At 28.1% G+C, this 25045-nt stretch overlaps 1 protein-coding gene across 3 annotated transcripts in view; it reads right to left on the bottom strand.

Moving 5' to 3' along the window:
• The window catches only part of LOC107438986 (neprilysin-2), an 83412-nt gene that overhangs the window by 45514 nt on the left and 12853 nt on the right, over window positions 1-25045 (bottom strand). The window contains exon 2 of one of the 3 annotated variants that reach the window (XM_043045146.3): window positions 2551-2653. The exons of 1 other annotated variant lie outside the window; for it this stretch is intronic. In XM_043045146.3, coding sequence (XP_042901080.2) covers window positions 2551-2633 — 83 coding nt within the window. In that variant the 5' untranslated portion in view covers window positions 2634-2653. Of the gene's footprint in view, window positions 1-2550; window positions 2654-16831; window positions 17008-25045 lie in introns of those variants that run through there. One more of the 3 variants, XM_043045147.3, reaches the window with a different exon arrangement.

Genomic DNA, 25045 nt, shown 5'->3' with positions numbered 1-25045 from the left:
AAAGTATGCTTAAGTTGGTTTAAATATTTAAAGTTTCAAAGCTCTTTTAAAATAAAGATATTAATGGAATATTTATGGGTTATATCAAGGTCATAATAAATTTGCAGAGATGCCAACTGCTCCGGACACGCCAAAATAATTAAAAAAACGGTAACTAACTACAAAGAAAATTTTGAAAATATTTGACTATTTTTGCTTGCTTTTTGACAAGTACATAATTATTTATCACTAAAAAGTGGTGAATTATATAAGCCTACGAATTATTTATAAATAGTGGAGGATAAAAATCTACTAAATTGAATTGATTTAACCAAGAATCACAATTGATAAACTACCACTTTAAAATATATATTTGCCGTCCGGAGCAAGTTGGCATCTCTGAATTTGGAATTTTTATTTGCCAGTAAAAGTGAAGCTTTCCCCCCCCCCCCCAACTGTTTATTGAGGGCCAGAGGGCTCATGGAGAAAAGGGACATAAAGGTGGCAAGGCGGTAAGCATCGCGCACCGACAGTCTTTATTTCAAATACAAGTTGGTTTCTGAAGACAGGTCGTCTCTAAGCCACTGTCAGGGATGATATCCTAGCCCTGAATAATGACTGCTTTATGCCGTGACCACTATACCACATATAATTGTTTACGTGATAGATGTTTTTTTTAATATTTTTCGTGTATGATGTTTTCAATTTTAAGTTAAAAAAATATCAATTTGCCTTAATAAATAAAGCAGTAGGTATTAAAACTAAATATTTTTTTAAATGCTTGTTCAAATACTTAAAGCTTTTTTTTAAAACTAAAGATAGACTAGAGTTCTTGAAGTTGCAGCAAAGCTCCTATAAGATTTGAATTATAGTTTACATACTATTTGATATTTATGCTTTTTAATCAATTTTTTTTAAAAAAGGAATCACTTTTGAAAATGTCTATGGACTTCTAAGTAAGTTGATATATTGTTTAAAATTTAAAGTTTTTAGAATATTATTTAAATTCTTATAATTCTAAAATATTTTATATAAGTATATCTGATCAAACATTTTAAGAATTAATTTTAGTAACGTATGAATATTTATAATAAAAAGCCATCTCGTAACAGCCTGTTATAAGCCAGGGGGAGACGGAAGTTAAAGCTATACAATTTCGTGACCAACGGCATTATTGTGGCAATGTCGTCAGTACTACGTACAAGCTGGCACGCATCGATCTGAAGCTGAGTGGACTTCAAGCCACCACTGGGGATCGAACCAGAATTCCTCACAATGACAATTCAGTGCCTTAACCATTGAGACATCATGGATACAAATTAAGTTGTCATTAAAATAAAGTTTCAAAAGTACTTTAAATTTCGATTTGAATAAAAATATAAAGAAATTAAATTTTCCATTGGGATTGAATAACAATAAAAAGGATTATATTTTCCATTAAGGGAAAAACCTTTTCTAAACCACAGCTTATTCCTGACTCATCTCATGCGACTGCAGTTGAAACTTACAGAAGCAACTTATTGGACTAGCCAGGATTTGTCTGCTTTGCTTTTGGACGGGTGCCTTGCACTATATTCTTGCTTCACTCAAAAAGAAAGCCTGTGGCCTATATACCTAACGACCAAACCACTGGCATTTGATAATAATTTAGATTTCTACTTTATTTTTTAAAATAATTTTTGTCAAACATTTCAATCAAAAATAATTAACAAAAATTTGCTATTCAGAATTGAAATAAAAAAAACACCCATTATTATTTCAGTCCATTTATGTTTACGTAATCTCCTTTCTAGAAGTTATTTCGTAATTTTTTAATTTTTTTTTAAGTGTCATTTTTATACGATTATACAACTCTTTGGCGGTTGATCAGTTAGTTTTTAAAAATAAAAACTGTTTCCTTATTTATTTTACATTGTTTGTACACTAGGTGTAAAATAATTTTCGTAAAGGTCAGCTTAGTTAGCAATCGTTTGGTGAAGTTTAACCATACTAAAGATAAATAGTTTTTACATTAAAGTAACTTAAGATTCAGTAAAGGTTAAGTCTCAAGATTAAGTCGACAATTTTAGAAGCTTTTTTTCAAAAAAAAAAATATGAAAGGAAATATTGATATATTTCTGCGAACGAGACTTCTTTTAAACGTATCGCGTATTAGTTTAATTGATTTAAATTTTTAAACATTAAGACGAGAAAAATAAAAACTTTTGAATTTATGTTGTGGATTATTATAAACTAAAATTGTAACTATCAGTTTGTAGTTTGTATTCACATAAAAAAACGGCACCAACGAATTACATTTAATGATATTCGGATATCAAAATAATTTCCAAAACAACCCAGCTCTAGCTTTATGCATCAAATTTCTTTTTTTTTTCATAAGCATAATGTTAAAATAATTTTTATAAAGACAATCAACGGGGAATGAATTTATTTCTGAAAAGGAATTAAAAGAAAAAAAACAACTTAAGATTAGATTTATTTTCAAATACTAGTAAAACAATTTTATTTTAGTAGTATTAGTTTTGAAGCGATTTTGTTTTGAAACGATATCAAATTAAAAATGAAGAGTACTTATTGATTATGTCCTCATTTTCACTCTCAGAAGGTAATGCTTCCTGCGATAACAGCCGGCTGTACTGAAAATTCTGCGACATCAATCAGTACCAATGATGCCCTATAAAATAAATTTTTCTCTGTTTTTCTAAAAATACCTTTAACTGTTCAGAATTTCCAAAATAGGCAAATTATATGCAATTTTCATGAAGATAAAATGGTTTAAAAACCCTCTTAGGAAAAATATAATATATTAATTATCTTTTTAGGAAAGATAAAATATATTAACAATCCTCCGAAAAAGGATTTTATATATATATATATATTAAAAATACTAACCATCCTTTTGGAGAAAATAGAGTAGATAAGAATATATGTAAATGAAGATAAAATACAATAGCAGTTTATGCAGATAAAAATGTACTTATAATTCTTTGATTAAATCTGTAATAATAAAAGTTAAAATTTGTGTGTCTGCTTGTCCTTCTAGAATTCCAAACCTATTTGTACTAGGATCATGAAATTTGGATTTAAGCAAAGAGGCAATTTTAGCCTTATTTTAAAAACGGTTAAAAAAATACATTTGTCCTTTGGGCAGGGATAAATGAAAATTTTTTTTTTCTCATTGGATTGGTATTATGCTCTGTTGCAGCTTGAACTATATGGATTTATTCATTTAATTATTTAAAAGTTAAAATAAGTGATGTTTTCAAAATTACAGCTTTATTAAAAGCTAGTTATATATCATCGATTATTTTATGCTAAAGAATGTAAGTGAAATCAGCGCAGTTTATACTGGGGGGTGGACTACGTTACCAAATTAGTATTGTAAAAGCTATCAGAAACAACGCATCTAATTTTTTTTTATGCGCAAGCTTTTAAAATTGGTTTTTATGAACCTAAATAATGTAGAGTAGATCTAATTGTTCATTTCATACTCTAATGACATTAAAAAACCTTCCCAATTTATGGGTTTCCTTATTAATTTCAATTTATCGATATAAAAAAAAATTTGAGTTAACCATGCGATTTTGAAGAGACCATTAATATCTCGTTTCGTAATTGTGCGTTTCGGATGCTTTCGTAGTAGATATGCGACTGAAGAGTAGGAGTGATGTACCTATTTAAAGAATTAATCTTACTTCTGGAGTCAAGGATTCTTTGAGATGAAAGCGCTTTTTTGACAACAAGATTTCGTTCCACTTTGTTCAAGGATCTAAAAATGATCCAATTAGGGATGTTTTTTCATGCTATTAGGCCTGAGTACTTCACTGTTGTCACTAACAACGGCACTTTAATTGCATTTCTTCATTGATACTTTCTCACGTTCACGTTAGGGACATTTTTAAAGTACAGAACATGCATATTAAACGATGCAATTATTTGAGAGTTGAGAAATGAAACATGTACATTTGTTAATATCGAACTTTATTACAGAATGATGAAAAATATGCATATCAGTGATATAACTAACTAGACTATAAAAAATCTCGAAACAAAGTAAGGTAAAAAGTACCGGCACTCAGGGTACCGGAACCTTTTACCGTGAAATCCATTTATACCGGAACTAAAATTCTGATATTCCTCAACTCTTACAGTAATAATTAGTAAAATGATTGAATCACTCTAATTAAATATTACGTTAAAATATTTTATTGTGAAAATGGATCTTATGGTAAAGCGGAATTTACGGAAGATGCACTAAAGTGTTGGTATTTTATACCTTAATTTGATCCGGAATTTTTGGCAGCGTATTTATTTTAAATTTAGGATTCTGATCGATTTTGTAATAATGTAGAAATTCAAATTTTGGATTCCCCTCTGAAGTGTACGAATAAAATATTAAATGGATGACTTTAATTAAATAAATTTCTCACTGTTAAAAAAGCAACCGTTTTCAACTTATGTTGTAGACGGGGATTTTTTTTAAATATAAAATTCTTGTCTAAATAAAAAATTATCGTGAATTATCTGATAAGCTTTAAAAATATTTAAGAAAGGCATCAATGCGATGCCTTTTTAAAAATTAAAAAAAAATATACATTCCTAATTTTTGATGAAGCTAAAAATATTGTGCTTTAAAAAAGAAATGATTAGCAAAAAAATTATGTTAAGTCCTTGTATAATCCCAAAATGAAGCCGTAGAACTTTGCTTGATATTTTTATTATAAATCTGCATATGGTGAGGTATATTAACAATGGAATCTGCCGATTAAATTTTTTTACCACTTCCCGGTGTCTTAGAGCTTTGAAAGTTTGCACAGGTGTATAATCACGTTGACAATATAATGTTTACAGTCTGCAGCGTAAAAATTTAAATGGGAAAAAAAGACGAATTATAAAATTTAACTAAATTTCAGACTCCTTAGATCGCAGATATGCTGATTGAGTTTCAAAATTTGGTAGATTTTAAAAAAGATCGAATTTCGCAAATGTATTATAAATATTATTACATTTTAATTGATTTTTGTGGAAGTTAATCGTTTTAAAAATGTACTACTGTAGTTTCTTTCTATTAAGTGAGCTAAAAGTATTTTTAACATCTTTGCTTTTGAAAAAAGAGTTATTAGAAATTGTGTACTACTTATGTATTATTTTGTAATTGTATACTATGGTATATAATTGTAAAGTGGGTGCTCGCATATTTTATATTAATTGTATACTGTATGGTATATTAATTGTATTAATAATATTTTTATACTAAACTTTACCTCATTTTATTAAAACTTGAAACTGCTCCAAATTTATTCGTTAGAAAACCAACAATTAGGAAGATTTAATTTAGAAAATATTTTTTAAAATTTTAGAGTAATATGTTTGGAAATCTGATAAAATTTTTTCCATTTCTTGTAGTTTTTGGTTACTGCTCCAGATTTATTCGTTAATATTTGAGATTTATAACTGCCATGAAAACCAAAAATTAGCAATATTTAATTCGGAAAATATTTTTTAAAATTTCAGAGTAATATGTTTGGAAATCTGATAAAAGTTTTTAAATTTCTTGTAGTTTTTGGTTACTTTAGTAATCTACACATTTATCTCCAGATTTTGGATTAAAAAATTACATTATACTTTATATACTGTTTTTAGAAGATATAAAATTTTCAGTAAAAAGTTTGTTTTATGATATTTAATGTGATATTTATGATATTTTATGATGTTTAATATTAAAGGAAATTAATTAGAAAAACAAAACGCCATTATACAAAAATCTTTTTATGACTAAAAAGCAATTTGAGAACTAATAATTATATTAACTAAAATACAAAAAAATAATTTTAAAAAAAGAAAGAAGTAGAAAATTTTATCCTAAATACAATTTTGTTAAAAAAGTTTGAGGAATTTGTTATAGTTTTGCTTATAAGAAAGACTTCCCACGAAAAAGGTATATTTTAAAGCTAAGTCAAGGTCCACGGCACACGGTTCTCAAAATAATCCAAAATATTCAGTTAGAAAATTAGTTCCGATTCTTTTATTCACAATTGAAGATTAAGCTGATATCCTTTTGTTTAAGACATGTCACCTTACTCAAAGAACATAAGGTTTTCAGGTTTAATCTTTTCCAGACAACCAGCAGCTATATTTTGTTGTTTTTGCTCGGAGTACTGTGAAAAAATAAATAAAACCTACGTACGTAACTAATAAAGAAAAGGACTCGTAAAAAAAACGACTCATTCTATTAATATTTAGATGTATTTAAATTTAATATCTTTTTTTTTAGCATAAAATACTTTTTTTTCAGATTTTGATCATAAGTTAAAGGTTTAAAAAAAATTTCAATTTCTAAATATAATGCCTGTTCTTAACTATTTCTTCTAAAATGAGCAGTGAGTGATTATTTGTAATGGGAATATTTGATAATGCACTTTGAAAGTTAATTTTAGCAGGTATCAACATTTTTAATAAGTAGGCGTTTTAATAAAAATAGTTGAAAATTGTTTTGAAAAACAACAAAAAAGAAATTGTATTTTCCATTTCGGAGCAATCTAATATTTACTGTGTTCATGTAACTAACTCTTGTAACGGATGATAAATCTACCTTTTTTGCTAGGGTTTTGCAGCTGAACACCATGCATAAATACAACATGCATCATTTCGTTTTTTTACTTTATAAGAATATTATTTGTCAAAAGCTTCAAATAAAAACAATTAATAAAAAATTCAAAACATAATTATAACTCAATTTTAATAGTTCAACGAGGTGAACTTAAATTTTCTAGTTAATTGGTGCTGACGATACAAAAGTGCTGGAGTTACAAAAAAAGACACAAAACGTACTTTCTCGTAATAAACATACCTTTTTTTACCTGTTTTCTGTTTCGAAAGATTTAGATTTTTGACCTTGAAAATATAGGGGGTAGCCGCAATCTGGGTAAAAATATCCCAATCGTTCAAAAAAAAAAATAAAAAATAAAAATAAAAAAAATAGAGGAATCAAAGTTTGGACTCATTACTTTTGTGTATTTCACCATAGATAGAGAATCTCTTAAGCGAAACGGAAAATTTCTACGCATTATTATAAATTTCGTTTTTCCAAAGATAATTCCATACAAAAATAATTTTTATTAATTATTATTTTTTATTTTTTTAAATTGTTTCTTTTAGTCATAGTTGAAATTTTTTTTTTTAACTTTAAGGTAACCAAATTTTTACATAATTTTAAATTCAATTCAAAATTCAGAATTCAAGCATTTTTCCTGTTACTTATTTTATATAAACGCATACACTACAAGTATAATTAAATTCCTTGAACTCTATCGATATAGTTATTATCGTATATCGATATCTTATTATTATCGTATCGTGAGTATACCTTAAAACTGACGGGGAAAAAAAACAAAACACGATCTTTCCAACATGTAGTATTCCATTCCCTACATCCTATTCTATTGTTGAAGAAAGTTCCACTCTCCACATGGGATCTCATTCTAGGTAAAAGGAATATTTTAATATAAGAAATGCAGCAAGGGCATGCTTTCGTTCCTTAGCTTGTAGGTTAGGTCTTCACTCTCACACACCTTCGTCTCTTAAAATGCTCTACCCTCGAAGCAGAATCTTATTCCAGACAGAAGAAAATTAAAATTTTCATTTTATATATTTTTGTAAGACTAAAAAATTTTCCCAATCAACTAGTGATAGTAGAAATTAAATACTTTTAAAAACTTGGAAAGAAAAATAAGTACTTTTAAGCAGGGCCTTTTAAGGGTCTTTTGCTTCCAAAATAAAATTTAAGCTCAATAAAATTTTTAAGATCTTTTACCGATCCTGACTTTAGGATCGATTTTCATATTGTTTATAAGTAAATTTTAAAAAATCCTAAAATTTATTAAAATTATATTTTAAATTATTATTTATTATAATTTAAAAAATATATATTTATTAAAATTATATTTTGAATTACTTTATAATTTTAACTATAAAATTATATTTTAACTATAAATTATATATATCCATTTACTGTTGTTAGTGTCGCCGTATTTTTGTTCACAAAAAAACAACCATATTTGTGTTTTGCAGTGCAAATTATCTGTGCTAAATTGAAGCGGATTAAAGTTAGAAAGATTTTTGTTGTTGTTTGAATTGAAGAGCTTTGGGAAACGCAGTGATAAACCACACTTTTTCAAAAATATTGTGTACCTGAACGCTAAATTGTTCTTTAGTATGGTTTCGAGATGGTGGCTTACAAGTTTCCGAACTTTCCAATATTTAACATCTAGGCATAGGAACATCTTGTAGCTCTCAAGAGAATCCTTATTTAAGCAAAAAACGCTTTAAAAAATGAAAATGAGGCTCATCATTGTAATGCATTGAGTAATTATGTTGCAAGAGTTAACTCTCACAGGAAATATTTTAATATTAAAATTTTAACTTTATGACATAAAAATGGATAATTCACGAAGCAGAAAGTGATAAAACGCCAAGTGAAAAACTTATTTAATAATTCCAGTCTTTATAAATTTTTGCAAAAAAATCATTTGTGAGGCATTTACCTTTAGGGCCTCATCAGAAACCGGTGGTAAAAACCATTTGTCCTACTTTATGAGGCATAAGCGGGGCTCAGTTTGCGCAAGACGAAGATAATTGAACATTTGATTTTCGTTAGTTCCATTATTAACGGTGTACAATAGAACTTTTTTTTTTACAGTGTGGAGTGAAGCATTTATTACCTAGTATTGATAACGATAATTTATTAATGTGTTGAATTAGGTTAGGAACTTCGTATACTGCTACTGATTTGAGAATAAGAATGCTGCTTTTTTATCAACATTAAACAGCCTTTTCAATTAAAAAAATACTTTTAGCCAATAAATTAGCTTTCTTTCGTCAGTAGTTGAATGATTTTTAATTTAGTTGTTCGAAACATTTAAATATTTATGTAGTTTTAGTGAATTGGTGTTTGGTTAGTCGTAATACTGGGATAATTTATGTAAGTCAGTAATAGCTATTAGAACACTGAAAGAAATTTTTGTATAAGCTAAATGGCAGCATTGTGCCAACTTGTTGGAATCTTAATCCTTTTACGCATAATTTTTATTAATGAAATATTTCATACCTTTTTTCTCATTTTGTAATAATTTAGGTCAAAATAAGTGAAACATATTATGTTTGGAATTTTAATAATTTATGGTTAAGAAATGCAGTATTAAACAGAGGTGTCTTTTTTTGCGTTAAAAATAAAATCTTCCAAACATTTGTTTTTTAAATTTGCAGCTATTTGTCGTAATTTAGATCTAAGAGAAACAGTTATTATTCATTGAAATTTCTTTAATGCACGAAATAAAATATTGAGAAATTTTTGAATATACATGAAAAACAAATAAAACTACTGTTCTTTTAATTTTATATTTTTGTACAAGTATAATTCTGATAATCTAACAAATTTTTAGTAACTATTAAGCAGTTCTTTATAATTAAAAAATACTAAAATGTTTGCGTGTAATTAGAGTGTGAGAAAAAAATATATAAAAGAGACACTAGTGTCCCATCTGCGTCAAAGGGCTAATACCGAGTTGATATAAATGATTTTGATAATAACACTGAAAAATTAAACTATCATAAACTTGATTCTAGATACTGTATGATACAATTTAAATGAGAATCGAGTTAAATTTTTTTATCTTTAATAAGATAATTCTTATTAATAAGAATTGAATTGCAGAAAATTCTTATTTTATTATGGATTAATAAACAAATATTATGAATCATTATTTGACCAATTATTCTAAGTGTGTCAGATGAATTTGACTCATAATTACAGATCACATGGAAACGTTGTGCAAAAGAAAATGATAGATTTTCAAGTTATTTGCAATTAGAGTAAGTTGAAATTTTTTTTTAAATACAAGTTTATTTAAGCTCCTATTTATACAAGTTCGTTTTTTAATTTCCTTTTATTCAATTTATAAAAGATAGCTTTTAACGTTATGCTAATAGTCACTACCATCATAATACTTTCAAACTAAAAAAAATGTATGTCATAAATTATATTAGATAAGATAATCTAAAGCGATTGCATAAATTATTTTTGTTTGAAAGTATTAAAAACTTATAGGTTATTTTATATCTGATATAGATTTTTTTTTTGCGCTTTCTACAAAATAAAGAAATACCCAACCTCCTAAGAAGTTGCTAACTGGTTCGGCCAATTTTAATTCAAAAGTGTGATTTAAGAGTGAAAATTGTGATTTAAGAATATTTCAATAAGCCTCAAAATTATATTTTACTGTTACATAACATTGATGAAAAACATTAATGAAATAAAGAACCGCTCTACCAGCTTGCGTAGAGCTTTACAAAATATAATTTCATAACTCTAAGCAATGAAAATCAAGCTGAGGAGTATTTCAGATTTCTCAATGTTTGCAAAATTTCCCATCAATAAATTGTTCAAGTAAAATTTCATTTTTCAACTTCAACTACAAAAGGTTTATCAAAAAGTAATAATTGCTTGTGCTGAAACTAAAATGAACGAGACATACTGAAATTCATAGAATGAATAAGAAATGAAGGTAGAGAAAATGTTATGGTTGAATGATAATTATAATATGAGAAGCACGATTTTCTGGTATTAAAGCGAATTATTTTCAAATTTGCAAACATTAAATAAATTAATTTGAAGAATAGGTTAAGGACAAAACCAATAAACCGTAGAAGTTAAAAAATGTTTTAACTTTGTGAGTTAAGAAAATATAAAGCAAAACATTTCACAGAAATGACGTAAAACATCTTGTTTATAACTACTTTTATATTTAAAATTAGTCTTTAAAGGGAAAAAATCAAAGGTTTACCAGGGGCTTTAAAACTTTTCCAAAATAATGATAAAATAGATCAAACAACGATACTTTTATGAGTTCTAGAATCCACTACATTTTATTTGGCATGGGAAATATATCTGTGAGCAAATCTTATGACTTTCGCGAAAACTGTGAAAATTCATTAAAAAAGTATAAAAAAGGAAATTTCTTTTCGCAATTTTTTAAAGGCTCTTTGGTATATCAAAACTTACCGTATTAAAAATTTTTAAGGCCCTGTTTGAGCTTATTATATTTTTGAAATTGATGAACAATTAATTTGAACCAACATCGAAAAATAATTGTGCATAAATTAGTGAAAATGTTAAGATTTATCCAAACGTTTCTACATACTTGCTAAAAGTTTATATCGAGCCATTTAAGACCTGATAAGGTACAGTGATCCAAAAAAAAACGGACCATTTTAAATAACTTTTGATCTAATGATTGGATCTTTACGTATTAGGACTCAATCTTAATGGTTCAATGGGGCTACCATCAAACATGCGAATTAATTAGTGCAGACGATATTTTAGGTTACGAAACCTGGCACGAAAACATACTTTCTCTGAATAAACATACCTTTATTTTCACGGATTCAAATTTCAAAGCAGGAAACGTAAATTAATATTTATCAAGAAAAATTTCCAAGGAAAATTTATTTATACTCCATCCTGATTTTTTTATTATATATTGAGCTTTGTAGTATATTAATTTTTTTTAAATTTAGAACCATAAACAGTTTAAAGCAGTATGTTGAGTAGGTGAAAATATGTTTTTTTTTGTCTCAAGTCATGAAAGTTATTGTATGTAAAAAAAAGGCTAACTAACGAACAAAAGGCTAAAAGTTAATTTAAATAAAGTTAGTCTTCTGCTGAATACTGATAAATTTCTATTTATTCGAGACGAAAGAGAAATTAACTCCGAATAATCACTGTTAAATAAATAAAATTTACGGTTTTAAACCGGCATCTGAGTTGCTTGTGCAAAACCGTAATATTTACGAAATAAATCCGTTACCGCAGCGGTTTTTTACTTTACAAGAACAAGTTTTTCCCTGTAAGAATTACGATGAAAATCCGTAATCAGACTGGTTTTTTACCATGGCAAAACAAGTTTTTACAGCAGAAAAAATAAGTCTCTTGTCTCAACAGACATTTGCCATTGGAGAACACGTTTTCCCTGTGAAAGTTATGAAGCATATCTGCACTCGCAGCAAATGTGAATGTTTTATGTCGGTCGAGTTTGTAACGACAAGTTATCGCTAGGTTTCGAACCTGGGTCACTTCATTGAGAGGCGCACGCTCTGTCCCCTGAATCACTACGACACAAGTGCTTTATTATAAAGAAATTGTGATAGTGAGAATTTCGCTTCAATGTTGCATCAATAAAGTCGAACCATAGTCTTATTTATACGATATTCAAAACTATAAAGTAATTGCTAAGGAAATAAGTGCAAGTAAAGAAAATAATCGCAAAATGATTGAAGAAAGGGTAAATTTATATTACGGAACGCAAAACTGTATAGTAAAAACTAGAATTTTAGCTGGCAGTTTTATTCCATTTGTGAACTGAGAAAAACTGTGTGGACAAAATGGCTTTAAGCCGTTAAATATATACGAAAAAATTCAGGAAATACAATAGGCATTTTTCACAGAGTACTTTAAAAATAAAGCTAGTTTGCCTAAACTTTTCTGTATATTCGTGACGAGAAAAATTAAATTTAAGCTTTGAAAAATCATTTTATCTTCTTTAAAATAAAGTTATGCTTTTGCTTAGAAATGATAACTTTCAAGATTCGAAACAAGAAAAAAAAAAAAAAATTTTTTTTTTTCACCTACTCAACATTTATGAATAGAGAAGCTAATTCATTCTTCCTTCATGTCGCTTGATTTAGTACAATTGTTCATGAACAGCTGAAGCAATAAATCAATAAAACACGTGCTTGTCATCCAATTCATTTTCCTGGTATAACACGATACACAATACTAGATGAATAATTTCCATGGAAAATAGTGTTTTTACTCTCGAGCACCAGAATCTTGAAAATTTCACAACTTTTGAACACAACAAAATGAAAATAATTATTAGTCTTTCAATTAAGGTGGCATTTTATAAGGTATGTAGATAAAAGAAAAAAAATCCGGCATTAAATTACGTAATATACTGATAGTTAGGTGTTTTGGTTTCAAAACAGATTTTCTTCCTCTGATCTAACTTTAAAGAATTAGAGAAATTATATTTGAAAATTGAAAATTTTTTTATGGCTAAGACAGATCAGAATGAATAGAAATACTAAAGAGAAAATGTTTTTATATTTCAAATCAGCACACCTAAGATTTAATTAAATTTCAACGCATATAAAAAAAAAATTATTTCTATTGTATTTTTTATGTTTCTAAGAAGATAGTTTTTACATAGTTTTATACTTAGTTTTTATTAAGATACAAAGTTTTATTAAGATACATAGTTTTTTTTCTATAGAATAATCAGATCAGAAATAAGTTTTATGTAAAACTCCGAGGCAAATTATCAGTTTTGATTGAATGTAGTCTTTAAAAGCACAGTAATCGGACTCGTCGTAGCAAATCATATCCTCGAATACTGACGCCAATAGAGACGCAACATTTACCTAATCGAAAGTTAATATAGATTTACCGTAATAAGTAACTAGATGTTGAGCGAAATATGCAAGTATTAAACTTAATAAGACTCTTACGATATTAAACATACAACTAAATACAGTATTTAAAGAACTGTTCTGCGGAGAAATTGAAAAAACAACAAAGTGCTTCACAATAGATTCCGAGAAAAGTAGCTTGACAACTTTTTTTTTCTATTGCTAATGTTATGAACGCTAGAATAGAATCTCGGAAAATTGATAAAAAAAATTTTATTTTTGAAGAAAAAATTTTTTTTCAATTCATAATTTATCATACAGGGATGCCAAATATATAAAAATTTTAATGTTGAATTTTTTGACGCTTGCGTAGAATTTTCTTTTGCCCGACAATGATCTAGTTAAGAGGGAAAAACAAATTAATCGTAGAGAGAATGGAACATATATAAACGGATTGTTAGTGGAATAAGTTATATAGTGCTAAATATTTATTATGATGTGATAAATGCTGCAATAGTAACGTCAATAATATATTTAACGCAATATATAGTCTAACGCTACACAACAGGTTAGAGCAATTACATTACGCTATTTAAATAACGATAAGTAATCAGTATTTCTTCGAAAGTGTCTATTTTCATTATAAACCTTCCTTTCAAAGAAACTAAGAACAAAATCTTATTTTTCAGTTGAAATCTTGGTAAAATTTAAATTTAAAACTACAAAGTACTTCGAAGAAACATATTTAAGAGTAATTTTCACATAAATCTATTGTGTTTAGTTAAAAGTTTGTTAGTAAGTAATTGACACGATTTTATTATCTTGTTTTCGGTGCAATAGCAATGTATTCAAAGGCAGAAATGCATAATTTGTTAAAAGGTTAAAAGTAATAATGCTTGCGAATATTTTATTGAAAATATAAATTTAATAAAACCAGTAGCAAGAAAAATAATTTTATCATGATCATTTCTTAGATAAGGCGATAAAAAAAGGTAATAAAATTAATTTATAGATTTTTGACTTTTTTCTATACGAGTATAATAAAAGGATGAAAAACCATGCATTAGTTTTATGGAAAATCATCAATAGATAAAGAAAAAACATCGTTCCACTTTATTTTCTTGAAAATTTTTTTGATTGATTGATGGAAAATCATTCTTTCACAATATTTCCCCCCTTAAAAAGTCAATCTTGTTTCACAATAACACAAGTTTAAGAAGGGTAATTTATATTTAAACTCTATGGAATACATGAAAATGTAGATTTTTAGTTATTGACATTTAATAACAATATTTATAAAGATTTGTTTTTTTTTTTACATATCTGTTGTAATAATTGTCTTTCCCAAGTGTAGGAACAACTATTTGATTCAATTATTTCTTATCGAGATAAATTCATAAATTCATTATTATTCTAGTCACTGTCTGACAGAAATACTGTTCGAACAAAAGAATATCAAAGATTTTGCTTCATAAAATTAAATATTGTTCACAGGTGCAGTAAACTCAACACTATAAAAAAAAAGAAGACAAATTCGCCTCGTTTTGATCTTGACTATAACACTCCAAAAACTCTGTTCTATATTGGATTTCAATGTTGGTATCTTATAAGCAGGACAAACTGACCGCAATATAAGAAAAGTGAAATATGTTTCAGTTCGAGTTGATGGAAAGTTATAGTTCTCCGTTCTGGTTATAATATAAGCAAGATTAAGAATTACAATAATATGGTACAACAAACCACAATATTAATGTTGCGGCAAATTTTAACAATATCGTGGTTAACCTCCACAACTCCTAACAGTAATGTACGGAGAACTAGTGAAGATTCTAAAAACTTGCATTAATGACTCTAGCAAAATTTTCTCATCTATCTTTCAAACTTATAACAATCAAATTATACACTGAACAAAAAAAGTATGATGAAAACTACCAAAATATGGTAAAATTTACCAGTTTTCCGGCTCTATGGGAACACTAAAAAGTTTTGTGATTTTTATCGAAATGCTTTGGTAAAAATTTTGCTCAAATTAACAATAATATATGGTTTTATATTATGTGATGAAATTTGGAAAATATGGTAAAATTTGAAATTTTTATCACGATACCTTAGAGCATGGTATAAAAAGTATTTAGTCAATAAAATTTACTTGTCAATTTTATATCTGTTATAAATGTGTGGTAATAAGGACTATAATTTTGAACAGTAGAATTTCCTGTAACCTTTACCATATGAAAGGAAAATTAACAAACGAATGGTTGAAATACCGTATATTTTGGTTTTAATTACCAAAATTATGGTTTTCTTTTTTTGACCAAAAATGTCATTACCATACAATATTAATAAAGTAATTTTCCTTGAAATTTTTTTTATGCAAAAATTGGGACCCGATATAAATCAGCAGAATTTTTAACATCACTAAAAAAATTAAATGTCGATGAAAAGATGAAAAATAAACCCACAATTAAATAATTAAATAATCATTGTGTTTATTTACTTCAAAATTGGTCAGTTTGAAAGATTAACTTTTTTTTCCCTGCTAAGATTGAACTCTTCGCCAAATTCGAGCAGATTTGATTTCAAACAAGTTCCCCTTTTTAATTGCTATGTCAAAACATGATTACATAATAATGTTAACGAGAATTATATTCATAAAGGCTAATATCGTTCATTGACCAAAAAAAAAAATTTAATTGATTTGCTTATTGCAAATTTTAAAATGCGCTTAAGAAAAATTCATTATGAAACGATGAGGAAAAGGAAAAAAATAGAAATAATTTACTCATTATGTAGCAGTTACTATGTTAAGCTACAAATTTCATTATTTTCTCAACTTTGAATAATTTTATATAAAAAAAATCTTTTCCCGTAATGATAACTAATATCTATAAATTTTCAACTTTCTAACTTTTAACACTATTTAAAAAAAACAAATGTGTATAAATATTTTGGTAGTTTTATGTATTTAATTTAGATAATGAACATGATTTTAAAATTTATTTTCTGATTGCTGAATTTATCAGCACACAAAGCCGTTTTAACCCATGCATACAATTGAACTTGTAATGTTACTCTTTAATTTAACAATAGTATGGAAATTAAATGCATGCGTAACAAAAATATGGAAACTAAGAAAATTCTAAAACTATCATCATTACTATGACTTTCTGAGCGAACTGTATAGTTTGTACCATTCAAAAAATTGAATTACTATTTTTTATAAAAAAAAAAAATCAATGGTACATTAATTAAATTATTTTCCTATAAAAATTAAAATTGGTGGCGGTTATAAAATTAAATACATACACACAAACGACATTGAAATGAAGTCAACAAATAACAAAATTAATTTTAATTTATCGGAAATAAAAAAATAATAAAAACCTACCGAAATTTCTCCGGTTCCGAAGTAAGAGTGAGTTGACTATGTCCAACGCTAGTTGACATTCCGTTATTTGTGACCGTAACTTCTTTTTATTTATTCCGGCTAGTTACTTTATCTCTTTTTAGTTCGGCGGACGCTTTCACTGCTTCCTTCTTGTTAGGCGACCGCCGAGATTGTGATTGTCAGAGGCAAGCCGCCATGAAGCTTATTCAACCTGTTTCCCTCCCCACTGCCCTTTCCTGCCCCCACTTCAAAGACTAAAAGGGTCAACCCCCTTTGAGTGAACTTTCTCCGTTTTTTAAAATTTTATTTTCAGTTTAAATCATATGACGAACTCTTGAAACATCAAGCCATTAAAAAAAAGGAAAATGGCGTAAGAGTGAATAATTCTTTTGCAAACGATTTTTTTTTTTACTTAGAAACTAAAGAGGAAATAAAACAAGTTGACCAAATCGTCTGAAATTTTCTGATTCAATTGTTCTGATACAGCTATCGCGTGAGAATGATTATTTCCAAAAAAATGAAATGCAAAAACACGAATTTCGTGTTCTAAAGAAGCATTTAGGATGAACCGTCTTCTATTTTCTTAGTACGTGTTACTATCGTAGTAAAAGGAATGTTTGTTTTTTTTCCCTAAAAATGGATCCCATTGTTTTTACGACGTAGAAGTCATCATATAGTACCCTGGTCTAGAATACAATGGAAGTTCATAGTAATTTGATGCTCGTAATGTGGCTTGATATCATAAAGTATAGAATTTTGCATTTATTTTTATTTATGTATTTATTTTCTTATTTTAAGTCAAAAGGAAGTGATATCACTAATTTACCATGAAATTCGTAGACAACTAAAATAGTTTCTGAAAAAAAAATTTTGGAATTGCTTCTGGAAAAATTTATTGTAAAAATGACGGCTTAGAAGTGTACATCGAACACAATTTATTTTAATTTTACTTTAACATTATAATTAATTCAAAATATGCATCTAGATCAATTATGATTAATACAAAATTTAGTGCTATAAAGAGGATAGAAAATACAAAAAATTGCTTTTAGTCAAGCACAATCAATTTTACCTCACAAACTCATAGGCAATTGCAAAAGTTCTTTATTTGGAAGAAATTTGGGAAAAACTACCCATATTTTCGTGAATGATTCTTCTCACTGAGTAGTAAAAGAATACAAAATATTTAATTCTAAATTGACAGAACTATCTTTGAAAGAAACACGCTTAAAAGCAGCAGAATTTTCAAAAGAAAGAATAAATATAGCAATAAAGAAAATTAAATAAAAATATGACCACCGAAGCCAACATCTTCAGGGGGTACCGGCCTCGGAAGCCATGAAATAAAACCTTTTCTATTGAGAGAGAGGCAAAATTAAATGCCAAAAGTAACTCTCTCAGTACCCCGGAGGTTCTGTATAACGTAACAAATTAATATAATGCTTAACTGGGGCTGCTCAGTTAAGACTTGAATTGCGCCCTGTTAAAAGAAATAAAAACCTAGTATTCTTCAATAATTTTCTTAATTAAAAAATTAGCCTTTCAAAAGTTAAAAGGAAAATCATTATTACTCAAATTACTCAAAAAATTATTCACAGCCTCCTAAAAACTTTCAACGTTATTGCAAATATTTTTAATCCTAACCAATTATGAAAAAACTAAATTTTTAAAAATTTTATTACACAGATTAGTATTACAGTTGCAGAAAAAATGACTTTAAATTTAAAAGCTTTCCTTTTTATCAAAAGCACCAATTTTGGTTATTTTATCAACAATATCAATTTTGAAATCTAAATATTCAACATTTAAGCAATTCTCATTAGTTTTCTTCAAAACCAAATCTTTAGGATAAATACTATACATAAAATTAAAATTATCATAATTAAACAAAATCAAATCATCAATATATCTAAAAGCTTTAAATTCATTATACTCAAGAAATTTATCTTCAAAAAAATGCAAAAAAATATTAGCAAAAGCATCAGAAAAGGAATTACCTTGTGGAATTCTAATAATTTGTCCATAAAAATCTAAACCATTAAAAAGAACTTTCTCAAAAAGATTAAACCTACATAAATCCAACCAATAAGACTTATCAATTTTCTCATTAAATAAATACTTATCAAAAATTTTGCTACAAATTTCAATAATCTGTTCAATATAGTTTACTTTTGAATCCTTATTTTTTTCAATGGAGGATAAACAACTTGATTACTCTTATAATTTTCAAAGAAAATTTTGATTGCAATCAGACAATCAATATTAAAGGTCTCTTTTCCGACTCCGTCCAATTTTAAAGATCCGAAATTGTGTGCAGGGGAGAAAGAAAAACATGGTTTTTAAATTGTCCACTGTGTTTCAAATTACCGAGTTCACGCAGTACTTGAAAAAACAAAATAAATCTTTTTAGCTTTCTAAGTTTAATAACTTCGTCTGTAATCAACTTAATTAGGATTTCAGTTATAATGAACAATTCAATTTTGGATTTCAGTTTTATATGAACAGCTTTTTTATATTCATTCAATTTTACCGAATTTTATATTTATATAAATTATCTATGTGTGTACCAATAAATCTAATCTGCTTTTCAAAATATGGAGAATTTGAACACGTTTAGATTGATAAATCTCAACATTTAAGTCATTATGCACGAGGCGTTCGACGGTTGAACATTTTTGACACAAAATTTCGAAATGGTTGAGATGATCAAAACTACGTTATAAAGTGTGTGCTTATTTAAGAAATAAATTTTCATAAAATAAATGCAAGTTATTTTATACTTTAGTTCAATTATTTTTAATTCGGAGTATATTGCGTATATTTATATTTAAAATCAACACAAATCTAAAAATAGCGAACGCAACTAAAATAAAGACATTGGGAAATATATTCCAATTGGAAAAATGTTTATTTTGGATAACTAAGGTAATAATAATAAAAAATCTCATTTGAAGTATATATTCACAAATGCAATGAAAATAACTCGAGTGAGTGATTACTTTCACTCTTTACTCACGTTTTCTTTAAACGATGGATCGAAAATTAACGCATGAGAAATCATCGTAAAAATGGTGCAAAAAAAAAGACTTGAAAAGAAAATTTAATGCCAAAATGTTTCAAGAATAAGTAAATAAACCCTAATATGCTTCTTATGAAACACTGTAATTTAAATAAAATTCAGAATAAAAATATTCAAATCAATGGAAGCAAAAGGCAATTTTTTACGCATAATTGATATGAAACATGCATACCATAAAATATAAATTTCTGAGCGAAGTTAAGTAAATGGCTATATAATTATTCCCTCAAAAATTTATATTTTGTCATATCTTAAAATTTTTTGACTTATTTTAGTACATTATAATTTAGTTAAAAAGTAAACTAAATTGCACGAATAAAATTCACGGAAAAAAAATAATACAAAGAAACATTACCTGAATTTTGGACGAAGAAACTTAACATACAAACATAAATAAGTCAGGAAAAAAATATTGTTATGGATGTTTTATTTAGTATTTTGAGTTGAATATGTAAGAGCAGGAGTGTGCCTTGCTTGTATTCTCTATGAAATGACGCTGATGAAGTTATAAGTTCGAGACGATCAAGATGCGAAAAACATTTAAAAAATGAAAATGCTTGATATGATTACTTCTTACAGACATGGATCATTAAGTTTATATGTTGAATATAAAAAGTAAAACAAAATCCTCGTCAATTTGAAACATATAAACTATTTCATTCAGAAAGGTGTCACAAGGAAAAGAGAAGATATATCCTGGTTGGACGTGGGAATTGAACCCGTTACCCCAAGCTTTTCAGCTTTTGATGGAATAACGGATACCTTCCTTTTATAAATTTCATACATAATCTGTAAGCAAGCTTGTGGGCTCATTTAAAAGAACAGCTGATAAACCATTGTTAAATTAAATTATTTTTGAACTTGACAGTTAAGCTGAGTCACTTAAGTGGCTAATTAATCACTTTGAACCATCTTTTTAGTTTGCGTAATCAAACTGTCGGGCTGTTCGGAAATTTTGTGCCAATACATGCAATAGTTTTACTGAAACAACACACGCAGACAAGGCAGATATTGTGCCGGAATAAAAAAAAAATTCACAGGTTCGACTTCGCAAGGCATTGAAAAACCTTAGCACTTACAAAGGACAGCATACAGATATTTAATAGAACGTAGAATGAAATTGTCCCATTTTCTAATGTATCTAGTATACAATAATAGCATTAAATATTTAAATCATTTCAATGTATTTCTCAGTGAAAGATTCCACCAATGTATTCCCCGGAGCTTTTTTTTTTCAGGTAAAGGTAGGTTTAATAACTCCCAGGTACTCTAGTTATTTCAATTTTTGCTTCAGATTTAGGGGCCGAGGTAGTCCAGTGGTTAGAGAATCTGTCTTCCGTACGGATGGACCGGGGTTCAATCCTCGAATCTGCTTAGATCCACCGAATCTGCTTAGATCCAAAATCTGTGGAATCGAAAGTTCTGCGGTCGGTCGAGTACCATAGACCAGTGTTCCCCAACCTTTTTATCACCGCGGACTAGTCAACGTTTCATAATTTTACCGCGGCCCGCTGGTTGGGGGTTGGCGTTGATTGTTTATATTTTAGATTATTTCGATTAATTAATTTTAATTTAATTGTATTTAAACATGCCTTCAAAATAAAATACAGTTACACCAAAAAATAAATATTAAGTGATTTAACATTTCAACTTACTAGAACGTTAAATCAATGAGAACCCTGAGCTTGCTTCTTTGCAATGAGACTGTTCCATCTGGGGGTAATCGGAGACATTGATACATTACAAACATTTAAAAAATTATGTCACTACCATCGGGGTACCCTTTTTTTAAATAAATAAAATTTTAATGGAACACAGATATTTTTAATTTGGAGTATAAACCTAGGAATTTAAATTCAGTTTCAATGAAATGTGCTGCCTGGTACCATTTGATCCACGGCTTGGTACCGGTCCGTGGACCGGGGGTTGGGGAACACTGCCATAGACCATTGTTATCTTCTGAGTAGTGCCATGGGTACAGGTATCTGGAGAAAATTTCCTTCCTCTTCAGATCCATGTTTAAATTGAGGAAGTGGCCTCACAAATGAGATCCCCTCTGCAGAGGATCGAAATTGTGATGGCATGTTTCCGGATCGTCCTATAGGGTGTTTCCAAACAGTCGCTAATAGCTCATTGTGCAGCTCTAGTGTGAAGTAAATTAAGTATCTACCTATCTACTTTTAGAGTTAGCTTATAATGATGTTATATGTTCTTATCTTGAGTTGGTAATATAGTTTAAGTTTAACGCTTTAAAAATACTAATTTTATTACATTGTAAAAAAATTATGAATCTTAAATATTTTAGTGGTTAAGCTTAACACATTTAGTAAAACGACGCTTTAAAAAACAACTAAATAAACTCTTTTTTTTCTGTGACGTCTGCTTAATCCTGTTAAATAATCGATGATGGTTTTATGCAATGCATTTCGAAAGTGAAAGTTTTAGTTTGCATAATATAAATAACTTACTTCACGCACTGTTTCTTTTAACTACTCTGAAAAACTTGACCGATATTGAAACATACTCAGTTCGGTAACAAGATTCGGAAGTGTCAGAGGATAAAAGTCGATTAAAAGTAAATTAGGTTATGCGTTTTTTAATCATTATTTCATTTTTGCATGTGGCAATAAAATTTATAAACAATTTTTTCACTTTCATTTAAAAATATTTATTCCGTCATATCAGTTTCTACACTCCTGAAACTTGCTTGCTACTGGTTTTGTTTCAGTAAAAACAACAACATAAATAGTTAAATTCAGACGTTTTAACTTAATTTCATTTTAATTAAATTTCCATGGATTCTAAATAATGAAAAAGTCAAAAAAGACGAAAGATAGAAGCATAATATCTCTGTTAAAAAAGAAAGGTTATTTTATTTATAATCTTAAAGATAATCAAATCAAATTATTTTTATTATTTTCCATTTATTATAAATCAAATAATTATAAATCATTAATTATCTTCGTATCATTAACCTGTACTATCTACCATAATAATATATTCGTGCAGGGATGAAGATAAATGCTCGAAACCAATCTGTTTTAATAGGTATATCACTAAAAGCTGTTCGCTACATCCATGCTAATGTATTTGTTTACCATTTTTTTATTGGCTTTGGTAAATAATTTAAAAATAAATTTTTAAAATAAGCATTAGCATAAGATTTTAAATAACTAGGGAACTTCACCAACTGATCGTTATCACTAACAAACCTTTGAAACTGACACAGTTCTGTAGGTCTGGTTTCTTAGGACAAGCGAGTCAGAGGGACGTCAACGGCTCGCTGACGCCAGCAAAATACTGGTTTGTTAGCTAAAGGCCTGGTTTTTTAGAACTAGCGCCTTATCTGGGCGTCAGCGGAAAGTTGACGTAGAGCTGCCGCCAAAAAAATACTTTTTTGTTAGCTCAGCGTGAGCAGTCGGTCAAAAGCAGACATTATTTCTCATTGCGCATGCGTTAATAGCGTAAACAAATATTTATTTTGAATTTGTATTGATTTTGTTATTGTCGACCAGTGTTTTAGAGAACAAATAATGACTTTGCAAAAGAAAAAACACATCATAGCTGAGCTAAATGAAGAGTGTTATGTTTAATGAGGAAGCTATGTTTAATGTCAAAATCAAAATCTTGGCTGATTTCAATGTGCTGTTGGATGTTGTCAGCCATTGCTTCTGTGGTTAACTTCACGTTGTAATCCAACTGCAGTTGAGTTGGACGGCAATTGTAGTTCAAGATGAGCGTTCGATGACGTATACTATCAAACTCACAAATGGACCAATCAGAGGTTAGAGCTGATTTCCAGCTGACGGCGTCCTGTCCTAAGAAACCAGGCCTTCACAGATAGTTTCCCGAATTGAGCTCGTTCACTCACTATATTTTTTTTTCGAAATATTGCTTAATATTTCAATTTTTATACTTTAATATCTTTTATTGATTGTTTTAATTGCTTTTTTTCCAATACCCACCAATGCCATTCGTCATTCGAGTGTCATAAGGGTAGTTGTGTTAAATACTCTTTCAGGAGGCACTATATTAGGTGGGCGAACGTTATCCACAAAGTGAGAAGGGTAGATAGTACAGAGAAGAAAGAAAGAATATCTATGCCTCTGACTGTGATTCGAACCCGGGGTATTTCTAAAATGGGGTCAGCTGTATATAAAACACAGAGAAATCATTAAAAAAAAGAAAATAAGTATAATAATAGATATAATCTCGTCATCAACTCACACGATATATCCGCAGAAATGGTGCTTTCTAGTATTGCATTAATAAAGCCGAAACAAAATATATGAATACAATACTATAAGAAGTACTAAAAAAATTAGTGACCGATTCGTAAGCATAATTTTATCAAGTACATCATAAATATTCTATAAAAAATTCCAAACTGAATCACAAATAAGAACAAATGAAGATCGAAAGGAGAAAAATGCATGTACTTACAAATAACTTGCAAACCTGACTTCGAAATGTTTTCGTATTTAATTTGCCAGATTACAAAATACGAAATTAAAGCGTAAATAGAGGGTAGTGCTATATATTTTTAAGGTGCATTCATACTGAAGTTCAGAACCGCATTTCATTTGTCCGTTATATTGGGTTGGCCCGAAAACTGGGTTCTTGCAAGGTAATAATATATTATATTAGATAATTCAAAACCTGTAATAAATAAAAGGTTGAATTTGTTGGATAACCGTTGTTTTTAATCAAATTTTTTTTGAAAAGTATGTCGATTTGGATTTTGGATGAATAAATATTGCTTCGAATTCTTTGAAATCAATTTGTTTGATTAAATAAATAGAATTCGATTAGTTTTATATTAACGTTAAAATCATTCTTTTTCTCGTATATGTCACAATTGCAAAAAATTTTTTCCTTCCTATACTTGAATCCAAGCAATTAAAACTAATATTATCGTCATGATTACAAAGCAATATTAATCCCTTGGAGTAAAAACAAAATTATGTAATTTCGAAAGTTGAAAATAATTAAATCATTCTTAAAGCCAAAAACATACTTGATATTGGGTATTATAGTTTTTTCATAATAGTGCAGAAATAAGTTAATCAGAAGTGGTGAAAAATTAGATCTTTTTGGTATTCCATCTATTTGAATAAAAAAATGTTTTCCATTAT

Source organism: Parasteatoda tepidariorum, chromosome 3 (assembly GCF_982258835.1).
Source record: "Parasteatoda tepidariorum strain Cologne lab strain chromosome 3, Ptep-v5.0, whole genome shotgun sequence".
Lineage (NCBI taxonomy): Eukaryota > Metazoa > Arthropoda > Arachnida > Araneae > Theridiidae > Parasteatoda > Parasteatoda tepidariorum.
The sequence above is the reverse complement of the archived record's forward strand: the minus strand, read 5'-3'. Positions and strand labels throughout refer to the sequence as shown.